The 27,887-nt window shown below is 41.6% G+C and overlaps 2 protein-coding genes across 3 annotated transcripts in view; both read left to right on the forward strand.

The window, feature by feature from the left end:
• Positions 1 to 1,760: 1,760 nt before the first annotated feature.
• Positions 1,761 to 25,616, forward strand: fxn (frataxin). Its single transcript, XM_073048503.1, has 5 exons — positions 1,761 to 2,020; positions 11,068 to 11,147; positions 12,911 to 13,031; positions 21,406 to 21,503; positions 25,323 to 25,616. The coding sequence occupies exons 1-5, from the start codon at positions 1,901 to 1,903 to the stop codon at positions 25,468 to 25,470; spliced, it is 567 nt and encodes a 188-aa protein (XP_072904604.1). The 5' UTR covers positions 1,761 to 1,900; the 3' UTR covers positions 25,471 to 25,616.
• A 137-nt stretch (positions 25,617 to 25,753) lies between these two features.
• Positions 25,754 to 27,887, forward strand: part of tjp2a (tight junction protein 2a (zona occludens 2)) — a 142,017-nt gene continuing 139,883 nt past the window's right edge. For both annotated transcript variants that reach the window (XM_073048502.1, XM_073048501.1), the window contains exon 1: positions 25,754 to 27,861. The gene's annotated coding sequence lies outside the window, so the exon portion shown is untranslated. The remainder of the gene's footprint in view (positions 27,862 to 27,887) is intronic.

Below are 27,887 nucleotides of genomic sequence, written 5' to 3' on the forward strand. Positions count from 1 at the left end.
GGGATGGGAGAGGTTCCGGAAGATTGGAGGGTGCAGATGTTGTTCCTTTATTCAGGAAGAGGAGTAGAGATAGCCCAGGAAATTATAGATCAGTGTGTCTTACTTCAGTGGTTGGTAAGTTGGAGAAGATCCTGAGAGGCAGGATTTATAAACATTTGGAGAGATAATAAGATTAGGAATAGTCACCATGGCCTTGTCAAGGGCAGGTTGTGCCTCGCGAGCCTGATTGAATTTTTTGAGGATGTGACTAAACACATTGAAGGAAGAGCAGTAGATGTAGAGTATATGGATTTCAGCAAGGCATTTGATGAGGTACCCCATGCAAGGAAGTATTGAGAAAGTAAGGAGGCATGGGATCCAAGGGGATATAATGCTTTGTGGATCCAGAACTGGCTTGCCCACAGAAGGCAAAGAGTGGTTGCAGACGGGTCATATTCTGCATGGAGGTCGGTAACCAGTGGTGTGCCTCAGGGATCTGATCAGGGACCCTTACTCTTCGTGATTTTTATAAATGACCTGGATGAGGAAGTGGAGGGATGGGTTAGTAAATTTGCTGATGACACAAAGGTTGAGGATGTTGTGGATAGTGTGGAGGGCTGTCAGAGGTTACAGCGGGACATTGATGAGATGCAAAACTGGGCTAAGAAGTGGCAGATGGAGTTCAACCCAGCTAAGTGTGAAATGGTTCATTTTGGTAGGTCAAATATGATGGCAAAATATAGTATTAACGATGACTCTTGGCAGTGTGGAGGATCAGAGGGATCTTGGCGTCTGAGTTCATAGGACACTCAAAGCAGCTGCGCAGGTTGACTCTGTGGTTAAGAAGGCATAAGGTGTATTGGCCTTCATTAATCAGACTCCACTTAGAAGTACTGTGCTCAGTTCTGGTAGCCTCATTACCGGAAGGATGTGGAAACCATAGAAAGGGTGCAGAGGACTTTTACAAGGATGCTGCCTGAGTTATAGTGAGAGCTTGGCCACAGTGGATCTTTATTTCTTGGCGTTTAGGAGAATGAGGGATGACCTCATAGAAATTTATAAAATCCTGAGGGGTATGAATAAGGTGACCGTTCAGTCTTTTTCTGTAGGGAGTCCAAAGCTAGAAGGCACAATACAAAAGGGGAAAGGTGTAAGAAACATGAGAGGTAACTTCTTTACACAGAGGTACCTGAAATTACCTGCCTAAAGAAGTGGTTGAGATGGGTGCAACTGCAACATCCAAGAGACAATTGGATAGGTGCTTGGAGGGATGTAGGCTGAACCTGGCAGGTGGGACCAGCGGTGTGATTAGCTTCGACCAAAGGGCTTGTTTTAAAGTTCAAAGCTAATTTTATTATCAAAGTACATATATGTCACTATGCACAACCCTGGGGTCAATGGCTATGACTACATTCTGCATTCTATTTTTCTTTTCCTTTAGTACGAGATGTTTATTCTGTATAGAATGATCCGACTGAAATGTTGAAGAATCTTTTCGCTGCATGTTGGTACATAGCGGCAATAATAAACCAATTACTTCAAATGCAGAGTGGCGGCAGTTTTCCGGAAGGTTCAGTAGTTTGGAAAGGAGAGCATTCTTGCTGCTCGAGGTAATTCTACTTTCGCACTGGAAGAAACAGCACGTAACGCTTCGTAAATCCGCTCCGGTAAAGAAGCGTACACAGCCACCGCCATTCCCAATACACTGCGCATGCGTACAACCCAGCTTTCACCTACGTATTAAAGTGATCCCGCCCACATTCCGGTCCGCCCCGTCCACACGGTACGCATGCGCATTCCTGCCGCTTTTCCTTCCGGTCGGTTTCATGCCGGCTAGCGTGAGCGCGCGGAACAGCCAGTCATACCCGAGCCAGGGCGCGACTACCGGGCGTCCGATGACAGCGTTAGCCTGCCGGTGACAATGGCAGGCATTCTGAACCGGAGCCGCCTCTGCCTCTGCCCCGTGATCCAACAGTTTGCTCGCTACCCGAGGCCGACAAACATCAGGGGTCTGCGGCACGCAAATAGCCGCTTTCCCACGGTGAGTCCTTGTTCCAGCTCCTGATGTTTTATTTTCTTTTTACACCTCCATTCAGGTGCTACTGGCTTTTCCGGTCGTTATTTCGCGCCCTCATTTCACCCCCTTGGCTTCAACCGACCGGATATCCCGCCCTCTTCCTGTTTTGCGATGTTATTGGTACACCTTTGCCCCGCGTGCCTTGAATCGTTGACGTCATGCACGTCTATTTAAGCCAATCCTGAACGCTCTAGGTCAACTCAACACCCGACCTCTCTACCTAGGGCAAAACTCAAAATGCTGGGCAAATTCAGCAAATCAGGTAGCATTTATGGAGGGAATCTCTATCTCAGGCTTGCTTATCATTTGTCCCTCCTTAATCAGTACTGTCACTTATCTAGAACACTCCTTCTCTACACTCCACTCCGATTTTTGTGGCTCTCTGACGTAGCCCGAGGGCAATGGTTGATGGCTCATCAGTCAAATACAATATGGCAAATGTGAAAGAAGACAAGGCAGAACCATCATCTGGGGAAGAAAACTGATATGAATAAATTTTACTTTCGGTTTATGTCATCACTGCTTTTGGCCATATAATTAGTGTGCGTACTTGCTACAGAGGGAGTGCAACAACTACTTACCAGATGGTTCAAGGCATACAAGATTAAAGACGGTTGAAAATCATTACACACAAATTTTGAGGAGAACGAAATAGTGGTTACTCCGGATCTGAAGCAGCACAAAAGACACACGAGAAGAAAAAGAACACAATCGTTTAAAAAAAACCCCAATAAATATTAATACATGAGATGGCGGGTTTGTTGTATGCAATAAGCTTGAGACTGCATTTTTCAGTTTAATAGAATGGAGTTTTGGGGGAATCCAATAAAAGCTTACGTTCTAAAAGGGCTCAAGAGGCTTGGTGAAGGGCGGCACATTCTCCTACTCTTGGACTGGAGTATGGGGATATATTTAAGAATGAGTAAGCTGCAAGTGACAGCCTTACTGAAACAGAAAATGAATGGTGAAATAGTGGAGAAATGGAGACAATGTAAAGGAAATAGCAGTTCACACAGAAGAAATCAAAAATCCTTCATTAAATATAAAGTGATAATAACAGAACAAATTGAATGGATTATGGTTAGTAGTGGGCCAACAAGATTGCAACTACTGGCCTAGTGAGGTGTATGGGAAAGAGGATAATTATGTTATGGTAGAGTGGACACATAATAGGCAGATGGAATTTAAGACAGTGAAGTATGAAGATTTAAACATTAACGTTATTTGCCATATGTACATTAAAATATGCAGTAAAATGCCTTATTTGCAACAATGGCCAACAATCAAGGGTTTGCTGGGGCTGCCTCAATTGTTGCTATACTTCTGGCACCAACATAGCGAGGCTATATCTTATTAGCCCTAACCCATACACCTTTGGGATGTGGGAGTAAACCAGAGCACCTGGAGGAATCACATAGGGTCGCAGATAGAATGCATAATTTCCTTACAGTTAGTGGCAGAAATTAAACCCCAATCACCGGTGCTGTAAAGCACTGTGCTAATGTCTACGCTATATGTTAGAAATGATATTTTGGCAGAAAAAAAATGACGCATGATATAGATGAAATGATACACTTCTAAAGGGTATGTAGAAACAGAAGAACCTGAGTGTGGTTGAGCTTATTGAAAGAGAGGCTAGTAATGTATATGAGATGCCAGAGATGGGAGCATCGAGTACGAAAGTGGTGAGGTTGTGTTGCATGAAACAATGTTTGGGCCACATCTGAACAAATACATCCAATTTTGGACGTTTGGAGATATTTAGATCCTGAAAAGGGTGTAGAAAAGATTTACTAATATAGTTCCAGGATGAGGGAATTCAGCCATAAGTTTCAAGTGGGGAAGCTGAGCTGTTCTTGGAGCAAAGAACACTGAGAAGTATAAGGTCATAACTAGTTTAGATAGAATAGCGATTCAAGAGTAAAGGAGTCCAAATTTTTATATAATTCTTTATTCTTATAATTGATATTTGAGTTGCATGTTGCACCAACACGCCACAGAAAATTCCTAATACATGTATATAGCAATTAAAGTTGAACCTGATTCTTAATCCTCTTTGATCAAATCTGTGGAATGGACCTGAAATCACAGTCTTTTCATTCAAATGTGAGAGAGTTCAACAAATCCGTCCTGTCAATCAAATTTTATTCATTTCTTGATACTTCCTTTTTCGTTGTTTCATTGACATTTTTATATGATTGGTTCTGTGAAGTGACAATTACATAATTTTATCTGTGGAAAAGTGCCAATCTTAGAGTTATCATCAATTCTACTTCATTAGTCGTATGGTGATACACTTAACGTGTAATGATGTTCAAAGTGGAAACTGATTTTGACATTTTTCTGGCTGTCTTCTGCTGGCTCTTTCTGCTCTGACCCCTGCCTTGATTCTAATGTCAAAAATCAAACCCCATGGGGAGGAAATTTGGATAGGTAGATACTTTATTGAACCCAGAGGAAAGAAATTACAGTCCCATAGAAGCATTACAAGTGCACAGATATACAAATATTAGAAGACAAGTAAGAAAGAATAAAAAAATAAGCCACCTCAAGCAGTCTAACCGGAGAGTGGATCACTTCCCCGGCTACAGGTTGACTCATTATAGAGCCTAATGGCCAAGGGTAGGAATGACTTCATGTAGTGCTCTTTGGAGCTGCGCAGTTGTTGCAAATATAATTTTAAACTTCTTAGGAGGATCAGGATACTCACAGCCACAGAGTCAACATAGTTTTGAGCAAGTAGTCAACATCATAAAAATATCACAGAAGGGACCCACTTGTAGCCCAGTTTCTTTGCACCGCATAGTTAAACTAGTAATCTGGTTAGTTCCATTCCCATGTTACTTTTTACCTTTCCATTTAAGTTCCTGTCCAATTTACTTCTGGAAGTTCTTACTGAATTTGTTTCTGCATCCCTATCAGCCCACACATTATACATCATAAAAGCTTTGTAAAGAAAAATCTCATCTCCCTGTTTGATTCTTTTCTGGTTGGTTACCTTGTGTTCCCTTGTAACAATTTCTCCTTGTTCCACTAGATGGAGCCTCAGACTGCGTTACTGCATTCCACTACTAGAGGGTGTTAAACGTCACCAAATGTTTGTTACACACTGAAGAACTACAATCGTAATAAGTGCAGGGCTGTGTGAAATCCCTCCCATTGCAAAAGCAACATAACATCATGGAGAAATACAGCGGAAACAGTTTGACCTTCCACACTGAGCTGCGGTCTCCTTTGGAGTGGTGGCTCAGATTATGTTTTTTTAGGTTTGTAGGGATGGTTTTGGGGGCAGCTCAGGAAGATAGGGGACAGGTTAGGGTTTAGGGACAGCAATAAGGGGAGTTAGAGTCAGAGGCAGTAAATAACAATCCAGGACAGGAGCTGGAGTTCAGTCAGAGCGCCCCATAGTAGAAGGCCAGTGATCCCTGTGGATAGATGTCAGGTCGGTTGTCCCCATGGACAAGGGTGGCTGACACCCAGAATGGTGAGTCCTGGGAGCAGAGGTCCATGTGGTCGAATACGGAAGGTTGAAGACCAAAGTAATTGAGCCTGAAATGTGGAGGCCTGATGTCTGACAGGAAACAAAGAGTAGCGATTAACGGGTCCCTTTCGGAATGGCAGGCTGTGACCAGTGGGGTACCGTAAGGTTCGGTGCTGGGACCGCAGCTGTTTACAATATACCTTAATGATTTAGATGAAGGGATTAAAAGTAACATTAGCAAATTTGCCGATGACACAAAGCTGGGTGGCAGTGTGAAATGTCAGGAAGATGTTATGAGAATGCAGGGTGACTTGGACAGGTTGGGTGAGTGGGCAAATGTATGGCAGATGCAGTTTAATGTGGATAAATGTGAGGTTATCTACTTTGGTGGCAAGAACAGGAAGGCAGATTACTATCTAAATGGAGTCAAGTTAGGAAAAGGGGAAGTACAACGAGATCTAGGTGTTCTTGTACATCAGTCAATGAAAGCAAGCATGCAGGTTCAGCAGGCAGTGAAGAAAGCTAATGGCATGCTGGCTTTTATAACAAGAGGAATTGAGTATAGGAGTAAAGAGGTCCTTCTGCAGATGTACAGAGCCCTGGTGAGACCCCACCTGGAGTATTGTGTGCAGTTTTGGTCTCCAAATTTGAGGAAGGACATTCTTGCTATTGAGGGAGTGCAGCGTAGGTTCACAAGGTTAATTCCTGGAATGGCGGGACTGTCATATGTTGAAAGATTGGAGCGACTGGGCTTGTATACACTGGAATTTAGAAGGATGAGAGGGGATCTGATTGAAACATATAAGATTATTAAGGGATTGGACACGCTGGAGGCAGGAAGCATGTTCCCGCTGATGGGTGAGTCCAGAACTAGAGGCCACAGTTTTAAGAATAAGGCCATTTAGAACAGAGATGCGGAAAAACTTTTTCACCCAGAGAGTGGTGGATATGTGGAATGCTCTGCCCCCGGAAGGCAGTGGAGGCCAAGTCTCTGGATGCATTCAAGAGAGAGTTAGATAGAGCTCTTATAGATAGCGGGGTCAAGGGATATAGGGAGAGGGCAAGAACAGGGTACTGATTGTGTATGATCAGCCATGATCACAGTGAATGGCAGTGCTGACTAGAAGGGCCGAATGGCCTACTGCACCTACTGTCTATTGTCTGTTGTCTCTGAGTCTGGGCCAGAGATGGACCTCTGCCCCCTCCCCCCCCCACCCAAGCTGGCAAGTACCAGGGTAAGAAGCTCATGCAGTTCTGAGATGTGAGGCCAGGAATTCAAGCCCCATGAGTGGCGAGTCCTGGGGTCACTGCCGAAGTTGAAAGCTGAAGACGGAAGTCAGCAAGTCCGAAAGTCAAGGCCCAATGGTCTGGAAGTTAGGACACTGGGAGTTGGAGACGCGTCTGTGGGTGGGTGAGAGGGAGGGGGAAAAGGGGCTTGTTTTGCCATTGTTGTTCTGCCCCAACATTGTGGGCATGCCATGTTGGCGCTGGAATAGGTAGGGAGACTTGCAGGCTGCCCCTAGCACATTACTATAAATACAAACAACATATTTCGCTGTATGTTTTGGTGAATACGTGTTAACAGAATCGGAATCTGATACAGACCTTTCAGTCCAACCTGTTCATGCCCATGCAGCTAGTTTAAGATTCCTGTATTCACCCTACCTCGACATCCCTGTGAGTCCCACCCCTCCACGTACCTATCAGGTACTGTTTAAATAATACTATTATACCTGCTTTTAGCTACCAAGTATGGCTGTTGCACAGGTGTGAACATCTTGCAGAGTGTGTGATATTACTTGTATGGACATGTGCACAGATCAAAAAATATGAGTGATTCAGATTCAGATTAGGTCATACACACCAGAGTGGAATGGCATTCCTTGTCATGCGAAGCTCACAGAGCAAACCATATTCATGGTAATAATAAACACAAAATGTATACAGCCAGTGCAAAACAATGGAATGGTGCACACAAAATACACTGCAGATGCTGTGGTCAAATCAACACATACAAACATGCTGGATGAACTCAGCAGGTCGGGCAGCATCCGTTGAAACAAGCAGTCAACATTTCGGGCTGAGACCCTTCGTCCTGATGAAGGGTCTTGGCCTGAAACATTGACTGCTCGTTTCAGCGGATGCTGCCTGACCTGCTGAGTTCATCCAGCGTGTTTGTAATGGAATGGTGCAGAGTATAGCAGTGTTAACTGAAATCATGCAAAAGGAAATGCTGCAGTGACAGGAACAGAGGGGGTAGGATTAAGGGGTTGAGAATGTGTCAGTACTATGGAGAAAGAGACGCGAAAGATACTGGTTCAGAAGTCTGATAGCAGTGGGGAAGAGGCTGTCCTAAGATGGGTCGTTCAAGCTTTCAAGCCCTTGTTTCTACTAAAAGATAAAAGAGAGACAGGAAATGGCCAGGGTGGCAGATATCTTTGACTATGCTGTTAGCTTTCCTGAATGCAATACCACGAAGATGGATTGGATGGAAGGAAGTGGGAGGCCTGTGATAGACTGAGCAGTGCCTACCACTGTGGCTTCTGTGGGTCCAAAACTGAGCAGTTGTTTCATCAGCTCGAGATACTCTCCGTCAGTATACTTTATACTGTGTGTCTTTAGGAGTTCGAGAGAATCTTCATGAACAAGTTGAATCTCATCAAACACGCAAGAAAGTATATACCCTAGTGTGCTTTCTTGATCACCACTTCATTGTGAAAGGTGCTGGTGACATGGATGCCTAGGAATTCGAAGCTATCAACTTTCTTTACAGAATCTTCATTAGGGTTGTGTTCAAACCCTACAACCCCCCCCCCCCCCCCGTCCCTGCTTCCTTAGTGTGACAACAAGCTCCTTCATCTTGCTAACATTTCTCTCTGCTTTTTTTGGATAATTCTCACTGCTCTACATTGTATCGAGTTTTGATCTGTGACAATATTTAATGTTTGTGCCATCTGGGTTCTCATAATCCGTATGATAATTCAGAAACCCCAAAAGTTCAGACTCTGGGCTCACCAGATAATACTTCTGCACAGCGTTGTGACTCACTAAGGCCCCAGTTCCATACATCTTTTAAAATTACCAGGTTCACTGAAGTATTCGTTTTCTTTTTTGTTAAGATGTTTAACACCTTTAAAACAAGGTGAATTGCAGTTTTTGGAGTGTTAACAGGAAAAACATTGAATGGCTTTGAAAATCTGCTCATCTGACACCACCAGAGTCACAGATAAGATGGATAAACTGAATTTTCGCTGAACATGGAGAATGCATAGCGTGTAGTGTGCAGAGAACACAAAGAGCTTCAGGAGGTGTGCTTACTTTATTGAAGGTCTGGCACAAGTTATGTCATGCAGTCAAGCAGCAGTTGTGATGGGAGAATCAATTAACATTTTGGGTAGATGAGTCAACTGGTAGTACTTAATAAGCCTAGGCATTTGTTTATTTATTTGTTGAGAAACAGCGCGGAACAAGCCCTTCTGGCCCTTTGAGCTGCACTGCCCAGCAACCCTAGCCTAATCGCGGGACAGTTTACAATGACCTGTTTGCAAGCAGTTTGCCCAAGGCTTGTTCAAGAGGTAGTCCCTGTCTGAAGGGGATGAAAATTTTCTTTGTGCAGATGGTGGTGAATCTTTGGAACTCTGTACCCCAGAGGGCTTTGGAGACTCACTCAAGTTCATTCAAAGTAGAGATTTCTTAGGCAGTCTCTTGAAATCAAGAGACAAATTCCATTTCATTCTTGGATATTCTTAGGAGATATGAAGGAAATCAAGACGTATGGGAATAGTGTTGAATGAGATTACTCATGATCTTGATCAATATTATACAAACTCAAAAGGGCAAACTCAGACTTCTACTCCCAATTTTTAATTTTCATACCTTAAATTCCTTTTCAGCCTCATCCCTATTTATCATTATGCATCTCTGTAATATCCTCCAACTTGCTAATCACCAGCTCTCCATTCAAATGAAATTCCTTTAGCCAGAAAATGTGGAACGTACTTCCTTATGGAGTGGTTGAGGTGTACAGCACAAATGCATTTAGGTAAGGACATGCAGGAATAAGGAATAGAGGATTATGTTGATAGTTAAATTAGAAACAATGGGGGTATGTTGGAATGGAATATTAAACTCTACTTTGGGTATGTTTGTGAAATGAGCTGATTGTCAACTGTGTATTGTCTAATTCTGTGCATTTCCTGTCCTAACTGCTAATTCATTAGTGAAGATTGAGCTTGCATTTTGGCTGGGGTTTGTGGTTTCTGTGATAGATGTATCACAGAGCCTGCCCATTAAGCTTTTGACCATTAGCTGATTGTTCAAAGATTCAAAGTACACTTATTATCAAATAATGTATAAATTATACAGCTTTGAGATTTGTTTGCTCACAGGTAGCCACAAAGCAAGAAACCTGAAAGAGCCCAACTAAAGAAAAAAAGCCTACACCCGATGTGCAGGAGAAAGGAACAAAACACAAATCAAGCAAACAACAACATTCCGAACCAAATTGAGTCATCAGATCCGAACCTCAGAGTAGGCCCGAGGCCTCGCTTATCAGTTCATCATACTAGCAGGCACAGAGCACAGCAGCCGGGGCAGTCTTCATAGCCTCTGTGCCGTGGAGAGAGGAGTGACCATTATGGAGAGCAAGCAAAATCAACTCTCGCCTTGGATCCTGACACCCTGTCTTTTCTTTCAGTCTGTCTGGGCCGCAGTTAAATCTAACCAGACAGCAGAAGAGTGAAAGGTTCAAGTGTCCTAGAGAGAGGAGTGAACATCGTGGAGAGTGAGTGAAGTTGTCTCTCGCCTCCGATCTGGACCAGCGATTAAATTGGCTAAACAGCAGATCGCACCTTGCACTGGAACCTACTGTGAAGGGCTCCGGGCCTAGATGGCACCATCAGCAACTCACTCTGGGCCCAGCTTTCACCGCCCAGCCCAAAGCCACTCTCAAGCTCTTCAAATCAGCTTAGTGCCCAAAGCAACCCAACTTCACACCCGGGCTAGTTGTATGGGCATCAGAGCTCCTGATTTCTCTTCTCTGTGCCTAGAGCCATCCAAGCTCACACCTGGGCCAGTTGTACAGGCATCAGAGTCCCTGTGCCCCGGTCTTGATTTCTCCTCTCGGTGCCCAATTCAATGCAGCCTCACACACAGGCCAGGTATATGGGCATCAAATCTCCTCTGCCCTGACTTCTCCTCTCAATGCCCAGAGCCATCCAATCTCGCACCTAGGACAGCTGTATGGGTATCAGAGCTCCTCTGCCCTGGTTCCGGACTTCTGCTTTCTGAAGTGCTCACTCCATCTGCATTGATTCTGCAACACACTATCTTGACTCATCCCCCAAACTCACCTTGCCATCGCTAGCCCCTTCACTGTTTGTGGCGGTAATTTAACATAATTTACCTCAGAAATGGTCTTTTTAGTGATGTTTTTAGTCGGATTTCTTAACACATGCAAACCTTTTCTTAGCTAAATGATCATTTGAAGGAATTTCACTAAACTAATCCTTTATCATGTTATCTTTTGCAGAATTTCCATTCAGAAAAATGCTTAAAGCTCCAAACAAAAGAGATCCATTCCTCGATTCTAAGAAGAATGGAAAAAACAAGGTATCCTAGAATGACAAAAGGTTTTGTTCATTGGTCTGTGTGCACAGTATCTGTATGTAATATGTGCATGTAGTATGGGTTGTCAGTGCTCACTGCGTGTGTGTGTGTGTGTGTGTTGGTTGGCTGTGCAGATGTACACTTGAGCATGCTGTACATGTAACGGCATGTCAGTATAGTCCACAGTATATGCGAAAATGCACGTGTGCATTCTTTACATATTGAATGTGTGTAGTTTTTAACTGCATATATTTTCTAGATGCTTGTAATGTCTCATTTGGTCACAGTTAGTAATTCGTCTTATAAATTAATTTGGGTTTGTGTTGACAAATCCTATTACCAACACAACAAAAGCATAATGACGTAAAGACATTTGGAAGAGGAGAGTAACAGAACTTCAATAATTTGAAGATTTACCATTCATTATGGTATTTCTGATTTGGGGTATCAAATAGAAAGGGTTTGTTCACCTTGACAACAAAAAGTTGTAACAATTAATTTGTTGATCACAAAATCAACATTTCTAATCTCTCTTCCATCTTGTCTCCAAGAATCCCCCTCCTACTACCTGATTCCTATAAACTGCTGACTACCTAACGTTAAAGCCCAATCATCTTCTCCAACATATTTCCTCAATTATTCATTTGATTACTTGAGATTTAGATGTTCAAAAGTGCCATGTGGAGTAGAGAAAGTGGCAGCTAATCTATGCATTTCAAACTTACATGGGACAATGTAGTAATAACTAAACTGTCCAATTGTCGTAACTACAAAGAGGTTTCCCTGCTCTCAACCACATCACCAGGATCCTCCTTAACTGCCTTTGTCTAGTGGCTGTGTGACTTATAATGTAGATCCTGTCCACTAGAGTCACAGTAGATGTAAACTTCATCATGGAACAACTTCAACAGAAAAGCAAGGAACAGCATTAACATAAACAGGAGAGAATCTGCAGATGCTGGAAATCCAAGCAACACACACAGACACAATGCTGGAGGAACACAGCAGACCAGGCAGCATCTATGGAAAAAAGTACAGTCGATGTTTCAGGCTGACACCCTTCGGCAGAACTAGAGAAAAATAAAGTAGATTTAAAAGGTGGGGAGGGCATTAACACGGCCTTTTTTGACTTCACTAAAGCATATGACTGCTTCAACTGGGAAGGACTATAGAAGTGTTATCTTACATTTGCATCATGATGATATGGAAGCCCTGATCCTCCTCGCAACAGAACCAATTTCGATGCAGGCCATTCTTGTGACTTGTTTCCAGTCTTACTACAATGCTTTATGTCACTTCCAACAAGCTTCCCATAGAGAGGAAGAAATCCATAGGATTCATGGGAAACAGAACTTGCAAAACTTGTATCATCCCCATTTTCAGAACTAAAGTAAACCTAAACTCCATAGTTAAGCTGCAAGACATAGATCACTCTTGTTCCAAGCCACTACTGATTTACAGACACATCTGAGAGAATTGGCCTAGCATTTCACATCCGCAAAACAAAGGTCCTCAACTAAGATGCTCCCAATGTATGAGACTGTATTCAAATAATAACAATTCATAGCATGATCCGGGAAACCAAGAACTAAATTACATTTTGATGGTGTGTTTCATTAATTTTTGGAAATGGAAAGAGAGTAAATAGTACATTTCTACAACACAAACCGCTAATTCTTTGTTAAGAGGAAGGTTTGTTGCAGTGTTTAGAAGTGGCAGAAAATGTTGAAGCAAGGAAGGACTGAAACTATTTTTCTTCTTCGTAGCTTCCTGGATGAAACCACCTATGAAAGAATTGCAGAGGAAACACTGGGTCTTTTATCTGATTTCTTTGAAGATCTTGCAGATCAGTCTTTTGTTCCAAAAGACTATGATGTAACATTTGCGGTAAAATCTGCTTATCTGTACCTTATTGTCCAATTTCATACTTGTGGAACCCTTGTGTTTCCTTGATACTATTTACCCTGTGGCCCTGTAAAAGGGACAAACTGCTGTCAATTGACTTACATGGGAAGAAATGCACGAGCATAGCTTGAGAGAAATTGCCAAGTGATGATGTACTCTTGACTATTGCACATGCATAGGTCAATGAGTGGAGCCAAATGGCTGTACTAAATGGACGCCATTGTACACCACTTACCATTTCAGTTGTTACTCTCCACTTTGCTTGCTGTCCTCCAAGAGGTCGATAAGTCATCAGGCTAATGGGCTCTTACTATAAAGTGGTACCGGTCAGAGCCCAGCAAGGCTTGGACAATCAAGGCAGAGGAAAGTAAAATGATGGTGGCAACAGGAAAAGGACTTGTTTAAAGACTGGAAATGTCTGGATAATGATTGTACAAGTGCTGGACCTGAGAAATGAGTGTCCAGGAATACCTAGATGATTGTGATGGTGGGAAACAGCAAATCACCTATATTTATTTTGGTGCCAGGAGAGGGATAGGAAGCAGGAATCCAAAGATGTTCTGGTGGGAAGACAATTGGAAATTGGGAGACCAGTAGCATAAACCAAAAGAATGCAAATGCTGGAATTTGGATGTAACAACACTAACTGTTGAGATATATTTGGTGGGTCAGGCAACATCTGTGGAAAGAGATACAATTACCATCTCAAGTCCTAGACCTAGTATTTATTAGAAACAACAATGCTAAATGCTAATAGTGAGGAGGAATCCTTTTAGCGTGGATTAGGAGTAACATGTCTTGGACTTAGTTGATGAAAGTGGGTGAGACCTGGCAGCTACCCAATCTAGCACCGCACTCACTTGGTGGACCAGTTCTGTCAAAGGGAGTACCTCAGGGTGATATGGTGTAATTCCAAAGGTCCCTGACACTTGAGGATGTCTTGTTCTGGAGTAAATTTCCAGTGTAGTGCAAATTGTCCTGAAGATTGTTGTTATTATGTTCTTCAGATAATATTTTTTTCAATTGTATAACATAGAAAAGGAGTATATGTAACTGAATTTACAAACAAATATGTTACCATTATGTTCAGCCACAATTATAACATGGTGAATGGTAAGGCCCTGGGAGTGATGCAGAATAGAGAGACCTAGGGGTACAAGTACATAGTTCCTTGAAAGTATGTGATACAGTTAGATAGACTGGCAAAGAAGGTGAATGGCATTATTTCTTCATCCAGAGTTGGGATGACACATTACAGTTGTACAAGATGTTGGTGAGACTGCATGGAGTATTGTGTGTAGTATTTGTCATCACACTATAGGAAAGATATGTTTAAGCTAGAGGGTGTGAGAAAAGATTCACAAGGCTGTTTCCAGTATTGGAGGGCTTGAGATACAAGGACCAGAAGGCCATAAGACATAGGAGCAGAATGAGGCCATTCAGCCGATTGGGTCTTCAGTGCCATTCCACCATGGCTGATTAATTATCCTGCCTTCTTCCAATATGATTTGATGCCCCGATTAATCAAGAACCTATCAACCTCTGTCTTAAATATACCCAATGACTTTGCCTGCACAGCTGTTTGTCGCAGTGAATCCCACAGCTTCATCACCCTCTGGCTACAGAGATTTTTCCTCATCTCTGAGCTAAATGGACTTCTCTCAATTCTGAGGCTGTGCCCTCTGGTAGGAAACATCCTCTCTACATTTACTCTATCTAGGTTTTTCAACATTCATTTGGTTTCAATGAGATCCCACCCTCATTCTTCTAAATTCCAGTGAGTACAGGCCCAGATGCATCCAACACTCTTCATATGTTAACCTTTCCATTCCTGAGATCATTCTCGTGAACCTCCTCTGGACCCTCTGCAATGCCAACACATTTTTTTCATCAATAAGGGGCCCTAAACTGCTCACAACACTCCCTTTGCCCCTTTGATTTTTGAATTGTCTCCCCATTTAGAAAATATTCCACACTTTTATTCCTTCTGCCAAAGTGCATGACCATGCACTTCCCTACACTATATTCCATCTGCCACTTCTTTATCCATTCCCACAATCTGTCTTAAGTTTTTCTGCTGACACCCTGCTTTCTCAACGCTACTTGCCCCTCCACCTATCTTGGTATCATCTGCAAACCTGGCCACAAAGCCATCAATTACTTACATCCAAATCATTGGCATATAACATGAAAAGAAGCAGTCACAACACTGAGCCCTGCAAGCACACCACTAGTCACTGGCAGCCAACCAGAATTGGCCCCTTTTATTCCCACTCTTTGTCTCCTGCCAATTAGCCAATCTTCTAACCATCTAGTACCTTTTCTGTAATATCTTGGGCTCTTTGAAACAGCTTCATGTGCAGCACCTTGTCAAAGGCCTTCCGAAAATCCAAATTTGTCTATCCTGCTTGTTATTTCCTCACATAATTAGAACTGATTTGTCAGATAAAATTTCCCCTTTAGAACACTGCTGACTTTGGCCTATCCTATTATGTGCCTCCAAGTACTCTGAAAGCCCATCCTTAATAATAGACTCGAACATCTTTCCAACTAGTGAAGTTAGGCCAACTGGCCTATAATTTCCTTTCTTCTTAAAGAGTAGAGTAACTTGCAATTTTTCAGTCCTCCAGAATTCTTGAAAGATCATTACAAATGTCTCCAACAGTCTCTTTCAGAGACTTGTATATAACTCCCATCAGGGTCTTTTTACCCTTGCAGCAGTTTCTCAGCAATACTCAGAAGGATTCTATATCTTCCAGTTCTATGTCATCTCTTTCTAAGTATTTAACTTCACATTTTGCCAACTGAGCCACACCACCCCCTCCGCCTGCTGGCTTATTCTTTCAACACATTGTGTATCCTTGGATGTTAAGCTTCCAACTATGATCTTCTTTCAGCCACAGTTCAGAGATACCCTCAACTTCACACCTGCCGATCTTTAACTGCTCTACAAGTTCATATACCTTTTTCCATATTCTACCTGCATTCAAATATAACACCTTCAGTCCTGCATTCATCACCCTTTTTCATTTTGCCTCCACGTTACACTGCAATGCATCCCACAAACATTCCTCACAATCTTACTACACACTGCATCTAGTTATATAGGAACTGTCCAATCCTCAGCCCTATCACTCCAATTCCCATCCTCCTTTAAAGTCACCCCACAGTTCAAGCAAACATGCCCGCAAGGATATTAGTCCACCTTGGGTTCAGGTGTAACTCTTCCTTTTTGTACAGGTCATACCTTCCTCAGAGAGATCTCAATGATCCAGAAATCTGAAACTCTGCCCTCTGCACCAATTCTTCAGCCACTCATCCATTTTCCAGATCATCCTATTCTTACCCTCACTGGCACGTAGCCCAGGTAGGAATCCAGAGATTACTACCCTGGAGGTTCTCTTTCTCAGCCTTCTACCTAACTCACTATATTCTCCCTCTGGGACCTCTTCCTTTTCTTTTCCTTGTCATTGGTATCGATAGGTACCACAACTTCTGGCTGCTCACCCTCCCCCTGTAAGGATGCTTTGGACCTGAACAGAGACATCCTTGACCCTGACTCTTAAGGGGCAATGTACCGATCTGCTTTCTGCTCCTAATAATGGAATTCCCTATCACTACTGCACTCCTTTTCTCCCCTTTCCGTTCTGAGCCAGAGTAAGTGCCTGAGACCTGGTCATAGAAGCATAGAAAACCTACAGCACAATACAGGTCCATCGGCCCACAAAGCTGTGCTAAATGTGTCCTTACCTGAGAAATTACCTAAGGATACCCATAGCCCTCTATTTTTCTGAGCATATACCTGTCCAGGAGTCTCTTAAAAGACCCTATTGTTGTAGATTCCCCCGGTAGGTCCTGCCCCCACCCCAACACTATCCAAAGTGGTATGCCTACTATTGAGGGGAATGGCACAGGGGTACTCTGCACTGGCTGCCTATTCTGTTTCCCTCTCCTAGCTTCAGCAACTTGGGGGACGACTACCTCCTTAGCGCTCCTATCTATCACCCCTTCATTTTCCTGTAAGAGCCGAAAGTCAACCAGCTGCAACTCCGACTCTTAAGCTGCAAATCCACTTCTGCAGATATTGTTATCAGGGAGACTGGAGAGTTCCCACATCTCACACAAAGAAAATACATTACCTCCAGACCCATTCTCAGCACACTAGTCAAGTACTACAGAAAATACCTTACTCGAAACTTACTTACCTTCTTAGAACCTGTACTCTTTTGAGTCAAAGCCAGACCACTCTAACACTGCCCCACTCCAACAATGGCTGTACCACTTACACCTCCCTTCCTTGTATTAGCCTGCACTGATTGCAGCCTGCCAAAAAGAGCCAAAAGCACTGGAGCTCCTTTTAAACCTCACCGTGTCACCAACAAGAGATGGACCATGGAGAGACTGGATTGCCTGGGACTGCTTTCCCTTGTGTGAAGGAGGCTAAGGGGTGAATTTACAGAGGTTTATAAGACCATCAAGAGCATGGATAAGTTTCCTTTCAGATTAGGGGATTCTAAAGCTAGAGGGCATACGTTTAAGTTAACAGGGGAAAGGTTTTGCGGACCTGTGGGTTTTTCCACACAAAGTGGTGGTTATACAGAACAAGCTGCCAGAGAAAATGGAAGCGGTAGGTACAACTGCAATAGTTAAAAAACATTTGGACACTTGGTCTTCATGTACCAAGGTTGGCGACAGTGGATCATGTTCCCGTAAACAAGTTGAGAGTTTACATCCTGTCTGCCAACATATTTCTTCTTGCATTCTCCACTGGTGATCCTGTGCACCACATTGCTTTACTTGTTACTTGTATACGGAGACATGGTCCACCGTCGCTGATCTCAGTACATGAAGACCAAGAAGGACACCACTTTAACTGGGACATTATGGAGGTTCTGGTGCATGCAAACACGAGACAAGCACGAGAATTCTTAGAAGCGTGATTCTGTACTGATAAGTCCATAAACAAACATTGAAATAGATGCCATCTACAAACCCCTAAGACATAGCTAATCAGGACTGAGGCAAGCGAATGGGGGCCTATGTAAATGTGAGCACGCCCAGTGAGAAACATTAACAATTGTGCATGAAGGATGTCATCTTGACTGGTGAGTAAATGTTTGCAAGCTATTTGCCAAGCTCAGTGATCACTGGAATATCAAACAAAGCTATATAAGAAGATATTAGTATATTTAAATGGAATGGATAATGAAATCATAGCTCGGTAATAGTTTATGCTGACTCTCCACCAGAATAAATCTCAATTTGCAGCCTTTCCCTTCATATTTTTTTCTTTCAAATACTGATCCGGTTCCCTTGTGAAAATTACTTTTGAACCTGCTTCCACAACTCCATCAGACTATGCCAGATTCTAGATACAATTTGCTCACTTCAGAAAAAAAATATAATCTTGTTGCTCCTCCGTCTAGCAGAATTAGTTCATACTCTCAATAATTTCTCCTTTGGCTCCTCCCACTTCCTCCAAACCAAGGGTGTAGCCATGGGCACCCGTATGGGTCCCAGTTATGCCTGTCTTTTTGTTGGCTTTGTGGAACAGTCCATGTTCCAAGTCTATACGGGTATCTGTCCCCCTCTTTTCCTTTGCTACATCGACGACTGCATTGGCGCTGCCTCCTGCATGCATGCTGAGCTCGTTGATTTCATTGACTTTGCCTCCAACTTTCATCCTGCCCTCAAATTTACCTGGTCCATTTCTGACACCTCCCTCCCCTTTCTTGATCTTTCTGTCTCCATCTCTGGAGACGGCTTATCTACTGATATCTACTATAAGCCTACAGATTCTCACAGCTACCTGGACTATTCCTCTTCCCACCCTGTCTCTTGCAAAAGTTCTATGCCCTTCTCACAATTCCTCCGTCTCTGCTGCATCTGCTCTCAGGATGAGGCTTTTCATTCCAGGACGAAGGAGATGTCTTCCTTTTTTAAACAAAGGGGCTTCCCTTCTTCCACCATCAACTCTGCTCTCAAACGCATCTCTCCCATTTCCCGCACATCTGCCCTCACCCCATCCGCCCACCACCCCACTTGGGATAGGGTTCCCCTTGTCCTCACCTACCACCCCACCAGCCTCCAGGTCCAACGTATAATTCTCCGTAACTTCCGCCACCTCCAACGGGATCCCACTACCCAGCACATCTTTCCCTCCCCCCCCCTTTCTGCTTTCTGCAGGGATCGCTCCCTACGTGATTCCCTTGTCCACTCGCCCCTCCCCATCCCTTCCCACCGATATCCCTCCTGGCACTTATCCTTGTAAACAAGTGCTACACCTGCCCTTACACTTCCTCCCTCACCACCATTCAGGGCCCTAGACAGTCCTTCCAGGTGAGGCGACACTTCACCTGTGAGTCAGCTGGTGTGGTATACTGCGTCCGGTGCTCCCAGTGTGGCCTTTCATATATTGGTGAGACCCGACGCAGACTGGGAGACCGTTTCACTGAACACCTACACTCGGTCCGCCAGAAAAAGCAGGATCTCCCAGTGGCCACACATTTTAATTCCACGTTCCATTCCCATTCTGATATGTCTATCCATGGCCTCCTCTACTGTCAAAATGAATCCAAACTCAGGTTGGAGGAACAACACCTTATATACCAGCTGGGTAGCCTACAACCTGATGGCATGAACATTGACTTCTCTCATTTCTGTTAATGCCCCTCCTCCCCTTCTTACCCCATCCCTGACATATTTGGTTTTTTTTCTCTCTCTCTGCCCATCACTCTGCCTGTTGTTCTCCATCTCCCTCTGGTGCTCCCCAACCCCCTTTCTTTCTCCCGAGGCCTCCCGTCCCATGATCCTTTCCCTTCTCCAGCTCTGTATCACTTTCGCCAATCACCTTTCCAGCTCTTAGCTTCATCCCACCCCCTCCGGTGTTCTCCTATCATTTCGCATTTCCCCCTCCCCCCACTAATTTCAAATCTCTTAGTATCTCTCCTTTCAGTTAGTCCTGACGAAGGGTCTCGTCCTGAAACGTCGACAGGGCTTCTCCTTATAGATGCTGCCTGGCCTGCTGTGTTCCACCAGCATTTTGTGTGTGTTGTTATAATCTTGTTGCTTTGGTTCATTTTCCAGTTACCTTTTTGTGTTATTAGGTTAGGTACTAAGAAGGTCTTAATTGTTAGGCCAATAACTTTCAAAGGATATTTTAGACTACGTAAGGCAAGGAGCATTAAGGAGTGGATAAAAAATTTCCCAATTTTAGACAGACCTTATTTAAAGAAGCAAATCAAAACAAAAAACAAAGTATAAATAAAATAAAATGAAAGATGTTGCTTTCAATATTTTTGGAATTGACTAAGTATCCTTGCAGATGGATATTCAAAAGGAAGCACAATGAAAATAGCTGTATGCACCATATCAGTGACACAATTCCAACCAGCCAACAGCCTAAATAGGTTGAACAGGAAGGACCTATTTCCTTTATAACCAAGGGAGGCTGAAGATTAGAGAGGAACTGAGAGAAAAAAATCTTAACAAGGGACGGAGATCTAGAATTCACATCCTGAAAGGGAGATGAAAATAGAAACTTGCATCACATTTAAAAGGAACATGGTTGAGTGCTCGAAGAGCCAAAAATAACAAATAGCCTCCATTTTTGTTGTATATTTTAATGATGTGGGTGTTGTGTGTTTTTAAAAAAAAGTCACTTGGAATGTTTTATATGGATAAAATTCCCAATCTGATGTCAATTGCTTACTACTAAAGTAAGGTCATAAAGGAACTCACAACATTAACAGGCAATTTGTATGTATTGAGATTGAAATTACCTGGTAAGACCCCAGTTTTAAAATGTGCACAATTGTCTTTAAAGCACAGGAATGAATCTTGAGCTTGGGGTTTGAGATGTTTGGCATACCTATGTTGGAAATCTTCCTAGTAGTTAATGTTTTTGCTCTAACCAGATCTGCATTTCATTGTTAATAGTATATTGAGATTATGTTATAGCCAAGACTTTGGGAAGGTGCCAACAAGTTTCACTGAAACCAATATTCATCATATTGTTTTCTGCAACTAGCTTTAGATCAACACATGCATAATCGTTTAACTAGGTAATCAACCAACGTTTAATTAAATTGAAGAAATATTGTATGTTTTTGTTATTTAGGAATAAATATTAAATAAATGTATAATTTTACCGAAACAAATATGAGGAAAGAATGTTTTTTAAAACATAGTCAGAGTTAAGTCTATGAGCTCTACCTGTCCAAATCCATAAGCCCGTCTCTGGTCTCAAAACACTAAATCCACAGCAGATAAAAGAATATTTGTAAAACTTTATTTTATTTTCAAGACTATTAATAAAATAAATATTCCAGTAGATTTATTTTTATCCTTTTTATAGACTGGTGTGCTGACAATAAAGTTGGGGGAACCTTTGGGAACTTACGTGATTAACAAACAGACTCCAAACCGACAGATCTGGCTCTCATCTCCAATCAGGTATGTATTGAAAAAAAGAGCAAAGCTCCTTTTTTCTGACATAAGACAATGGTGCTTAACAAAAGAGCTTAAAGAGATTAATTTTTATATTTTCTTCACTTTTGCTGTACTCACAGCATCACTTTTCACAATCTTGAACCATGAACAGCATAACACAGTTGGAGGACACCTGGCCCATTATATCTTGTATGGCTCTTGCATCTAGTCTTATTTTGACCCACTCTCTTGTTCTTTTCCTAAATGCTTGCAGTTCTTTCTCCTTTAAGTATTTTTCCAATTCCTCCTCTGAAGGAGATGGTTAAGTTTGGTCCAACTACCTTTTGGGCAATATATTCCAAACTGTAACCACATTGATAAAAAGTTTTTCTCTTACCATGTCTGGCTGTTTTGCCATTTACATTAATCTATGTTTTCTGGCTATCAACTCTTAATATGTTGGAAATTATTTAACCTACCAAACCAGTTTGAGCATTAAATCTCCTATTATTCTTCCTTGGGGTGAACACCTCCCAGTTTCAGCAGTTATAACCCTTAACGTCTGGATTAATTCCAGTAAATCTCATCTGCACACTTTCCAAGACTTTCATATGTTTTCCAAAGTATAGTTTTCAGAGTTTGGCACAACATTTAATATATCTTCCTTACCTTTGTATACTTTTTACATTGATTCCATATGTTATTAATGGTTTTGAAATTTTTCTTGCCATCTTCAAAATTATGTGCACAAAAGCTCTGTCCTTGCTGTTCTTCTACTGATTTCTGGCACATTTGATATCCATGGTCTCTTGCTGTTCCTTTAAAAAAAAAAATCAGCCCAGAAGGTGGGACCTATACAGAAGAGACGGTTTGCACCTAAACTGGAGAGGGACTAATATCCAAGCGGGAACATTTGACAGTATTGCATGGGTGGAGGGTACCAGAGTGGTGGTGGAGACAAATATTGTTAACACATCAGACAAAGTCAGGAAGCAAAAGGTGGCAAGCAAAGGGTAGCAAAAGGAAGCAAAAGCATAGTGGGACTAATGTTTTGAGCTGTGTATATTTCAATGCAAGAAGTATTGTAGGAAAGGTAAATGAGCTTAGGGCATGGATAAACATGGGGCTATGACTGGTGGTGTAGTGGTATCAGCATTGGACTTCAAGGCAAATGGTCCTGAGTTCAAATCCAGCTGGGTCCCAACCTGGGCAGCAGCAGTGTCTGCGTGGAAGAAAGGCCTGGCAATCTACTTCCATAATCTTGCCATAGTACAGAGTTTGTATATTTCTGTCAGAATAAAAGGCAAAGATTTCAGATTTGGGAACCTTGGTTTTAGAGAGATTGAGGCCCTGGTTAAGATAAAAAATGGAAGTGTATAGCAGGTGCAAACAGGTAGGAACAAATGAGGTACTTGAGTATAATTCATATGATCAATCTATGTATATAAGCTTTCCAATGTATTTATAGTTATTGTGTTTTTTATTATTCTGTTCTTTATTTTGTTTTTTTTTTAAGTGCTGCGTCGTATCTGGAGTAACAATTATTTTGTCTCCTTTACACTTGTGTACTGGAAATGACATTAAACGATCTTGAACAGGAAATGCACGTAATATATAATATCAGGTCCCAATTATTATAAAGGCCATCTACATGTTAAGAGGTACAAGGGAAAATCTGCAGATGCTGGAAATCCTAGCAACACACACAGAATGCTGGAGGAACTCAGCAGGCCAGGAGGTGTTATTCTTCCATAGATGCTGCCTGTCCTGCTGGCCTGCTGGTGTCAGCCCGAAACATCGACTGTACTCTTTTTCATAGATGCTGCCTGGCCTGCTGAGTTCCTTCAGCATTTTGTGTGTTGTGCCTCATGTTAAGAAGATGGGGTTACAATCCTAGAAAATGACACATACTGTGATTTTCTGTAATACAAAGACACATTATCTGTGCTTGTGTCTAGAAATGTGTTGGGAAAAAATAATCTTTATGTTCATTTCTTTTATTCATGTAAATTATGTAAGCAAATTTAATTCTACATCTCAAAATTTTGAGTAGTGCTTTATAACTTTTGTAAGGACAAATTGTCATTGTCCAAGTGCTTGTAGTTGGAAGAATATGTTTATTATTTTTTTAAATTTATTTTCCTTTAAACCTCTTGTTCCTTGGGTATAATTGCCATAGGAACAAAGCAAATGCCAGGTGTAACTTAAGACAGAGACACCTTTGCTTCTAAGTCTGAAAGCTCTGTGTTCAAAATTATTAAGGGATTGGACACGCTAGAGGCAGGAAACATGTTCCCGATGTTGGGGGAGTCCAGAACCAGAGGCTACAGTTTAAGAATAAGGGGTAGGCCATTTAGAACAGAGTTAAGGAAAAACTTTTTCATCCAGAGAGTTGTGGATCTATGGAATGTTCTGCCTCAGAAGGCAGTGGAGGCCAATTCTCTGGATGCTTTCAAGAAAGAGTTCAATAGAGCTCTTAAAGATAGTGGAGTCAAGGGATATGGGGAGAAGGCAGGAACAGGTTGCTGATGGTGGATGATCAGCCATGATCACATTGAATGGCGGTGCTGGCTCGAAGGGCCAATTGGCCTACTCCTGCACCTGTTGGATATTGTCCTCGGCATAAGTCATAAATCTGCGCTACTATTCCTGGGTAGCATAAAAGAAGAATGAATGCTGTTGATTCACGTCAGTGTAAAATATCCTATGGCACAATTTTGAAGAAAAGTAGGGGAATTATCTTCACTATCCAATCAGAATTAGGTCCCACAATTAACATTAATAAAACAGTGTTTGGTTTAAATATATTGCTGTTTATTGGAGCTTGCTGTACACAAATTGGATATTATGTGTCCTACACAGCAATATTGATTACATTTCAAAAGTATTATAATGGCTTAAAGTGCTTTGAGACTTTGATCTGAAGATGAAAATGAACAAAAGATCTGAAAAGGATTGTGAATCGTGGTCAAAAATGCAATTTTTTCCTCTTCCTTTACAATGTTCAGAAAATTAAAACCCATTCAGGCTCATTCATTACTGGGCTGTTTGATTAATTTTCTTCATGGGTATTTTTTTGCAAAATTATTGCATGGGTTGGGAATTAATTGGACTCAATGGAGAAAATGTAATGAAACTGCTGATATGTTAATGAAATTATGTTCCTATTTATCGATATTCTGGAGTTTCTTTAATCTTTATTGCAGTAGCTGTCGGTAGCCATTTCTCATTCAGAACTATTAAGGTTTTGCAACTTCTTTCTTCAAAGTTACTCAAGCTTGAATCTGAATTTACGCCATCTGGAAGGGTCTTTCTCTTGGCTCTTCCTTCCCTGATCCTTTATTTTAATGATGGCATCTTAAAACATAGACTAGATGGAGGCAGGCAAGTGATCCCGTTTGACATTTGAGGGCCCCAAGCATCATCAAGTTAGTGACAGGATATTAATTTCACAATGATGCTAAAGGGGTTGAGTGTGATGTATGGCAATCCTGTCCATCTGGAGCATGGAAATAAACTTGTGGTAACGTGTCATCATGAATTTGATAAGTTTGCTTCAATTTGAAAAGCTTATTAGAATTGGCTACCCTGCCTAGGCCTCTCCTTCCTTAATCATACTGCATCCTTTAAGTCGCTTCCAAATGACACTGGTAGTGACCTATACTTTGCATCATTTACAGAGGCTCCTTGCAGTCGGATTCCTGCCTCTGCCCACCAGACGAGTCAAAAATCAAATGTCTTGGATCTTTCATCTAAAGGAAATTCTGCTGACAGGATGCCATGTTGTGAGGTTTAAACTGTTCTCATCAGTTTTTTTTTCCCCTTCTCTACATTTTTCCTCAGTGGCCCTAAACGATATGATTGGACTGGAAAGAATTGGATCTATTCCCACGATGGAGTTTGTTTACATGAACTGCTCACTAAAGAGTTTTCCACGATGTTCAAGACCAAAGTGGATGTACTTGCAATCACTGATATGAGTTATGTGTGACCCTACAAGAAACTATAAGAAATGATTTTGAAGAAATATTTTGCAGATATTATGTATGGAACCTTGTTCTTTTGATGGGAACTGGAACACTGTGAAGACTGGATTCAACTTGTATATTCCTGATTAAATTACTGCACTTCTTTCCACTGGAGTCTTGCTCATCACTGAACGATGGGAAACTCTTCCAATATATTTTGTTTTCTTAGTCTGGGTTTTTTTAAAATTTCATGCATACTTTACATGATAAATAGCTGATTTGTTTTCTAAATTTAGCTTATGTAATGTATTGGAAAATAATACCGGATTGTTGGCTCATCTGCTTTCTGCTAATTATGACAATTTTCTATATTTTTTTTGCTGCAGCATGGAATTCGAGCATTAATACCAAACTATGTTTAACCTTGCTATCCTCGATCTTTAAAAAAATCTATATTTTCTTAGTGGAAAAATTATTATATTATCCATTAACAAATGGGTAAACATTCCTTTCTGGGTTCCTGCTGAGAAGCAGAATAGATATTCAAAGCTGCAGTCCTGTAGCCCTATTCATTGCTCAATTTTAGTTCGGGAAAGAGAATTGAGTGAAACTGAGAAAGCAAGAATTATGTAACTTTTTTTGCATTTGTTTTGAAGTGCTATTAACTAGATCATATTTGCCAATCACTGGTATATGTCAGGAAAGAAGATTATTCTTGTTTCCGTAATTGCTGAATTTGCCCTCTTTGACCTGGTTGGTAAGGTGGAAGACAGTTCCAAGGTTGCTCATTGTTTGAATTGTAGGTTAATGTTTCAGTTACTTTTCACTCATCAAAAATAACTTGTATCATCATTTAACAACAAAAGATGATAGTGATACAAGAGGTAACTGGGTGAGGAAGCGTATATGTGTTGACACAGTTGATGTTTCGGGCCAAGACCCTTTGGTCCTACACATCTTTATTTCTCCAGTCCTGCTGAAGGGCCTCAGCCCGAAATGTCGAGTATACAGTGGATTCTGATTAATTGCACCATTGTTTAATTGGGGAAGCCGCTTATCTAGAACAACTCTTAAAGAACAGAAACTAATTGAGAAAATAGCCAGGATTTCCATTGTTTCTTTGGGACACTATACTGCTTAATTGGCTCAGTCGAACAGTCGAACAGTTAAGAGCCGAACAGTCTCTAACTAGAGTCAGACATCTGCACTTACATGGCCGTTAGACACTACACAGTGCTTAGAGTGAACAGTTTTTAAATAGGGTCAGCTCTGTGAGCTTGTATTCAAAAAGCAGTGATTTCTGTCACTGCTAGTTAGCAAGAAATAAGCAGCAAGACAATTCAGAACTCACTGTGGTTTCAAGCATTCAGGCTTGGAAATGGCCGGGAATGAAAATGAAATGATTTCACTACTTCAACAAGTTAGGAACTACTGAGTATTTGAAGGTATCAACAAACATCTTGAATGTTACAGTGGAAATGAAGATTTGGAGGGTGCAGTTGTCGATAGCATTGTATAAAGGAAGTCCATTATCTACACTAGGTGTCTGCGCCTATCCTTATCGTTTACAGTCAAAACAAAAGAACGCGGCAGCATACAGGTACACTGAATGAATTTCTCTATCAGGAACTATTAGGTATTAATACACAATGTTATAGTACTGTAGCCTAGTATTGATAGTGTTCTAATATGTTCTGTATTTCATTTAAGTACCTAATTTGTTACTCAGTTAAATGGAAGTTTGTCTTTTTTACATCTTTATAACTTTCCATGAAACTTCAACAATTTGGGCCAAAGTGTACTAGTACAAATGTGGCCAAATTAACCAGAATCCATTGTATTTGCTTACCACTTCTGTCAACTGGAGTAGATATACAGACTGAAAACCAACCTCAATTACCAATTTTCTCAGTATGTACTCTTGCGGTTGCTTTTTATATTTTTATTTCATATAGTTACAGTTAACTATGACAGAAAAGCAGCATTTTGATGTTGTATATTGAGATTTAACAGCCAATTGACAACCACCTGGGCTAAGTGGATTGCTTCAATTCCTCCATGATGTGCAAGGTTGGAATAGGAATTTAGAATAGGACTCTTTAATTGTACTTCACTGCAAAGAGTTTAATTCTATATTGTCACATTTTGGTAAATAATAAACCCACCTTGCATTTCCAAACAAATCTTGCTCAGTCCACTATTGTAGGTGAAATCCCATTAGTTCTCCAAATGCAGTGAATTTACAGAAAGGCGGATCTAAAAGGCTTGAAGATAGACAGAACTGTGTATCTCCTTCACCACTTAAAGCTGAATGAAATTCAACAGGCTTAAGTGAATAAATACTGTCTTTGGATAACCAAGTTTCTTCTTCACGTCCTCAGATGATCAAGAATCAGGCATTTGGACTATCCATGGTGAGTCTGAATAATGACTCTAGTGA

The sequence above is a fragment of the Hemitrygon akajei genome, chromosome 6 (assembly GCF_048418815.1).
Source record: "Hemitrygon akajei chromosome 6, sHemAka1.3, whole genome shotgun sequence".
Classification (NCBI taxonomy): domain Eukaryota; kingdom Metazoa; phylum Chordata; class Chondrichthyes; order Myliobatiformes; family Dasyatidae; genus Hemitrygon; species Hemitrygon akajei.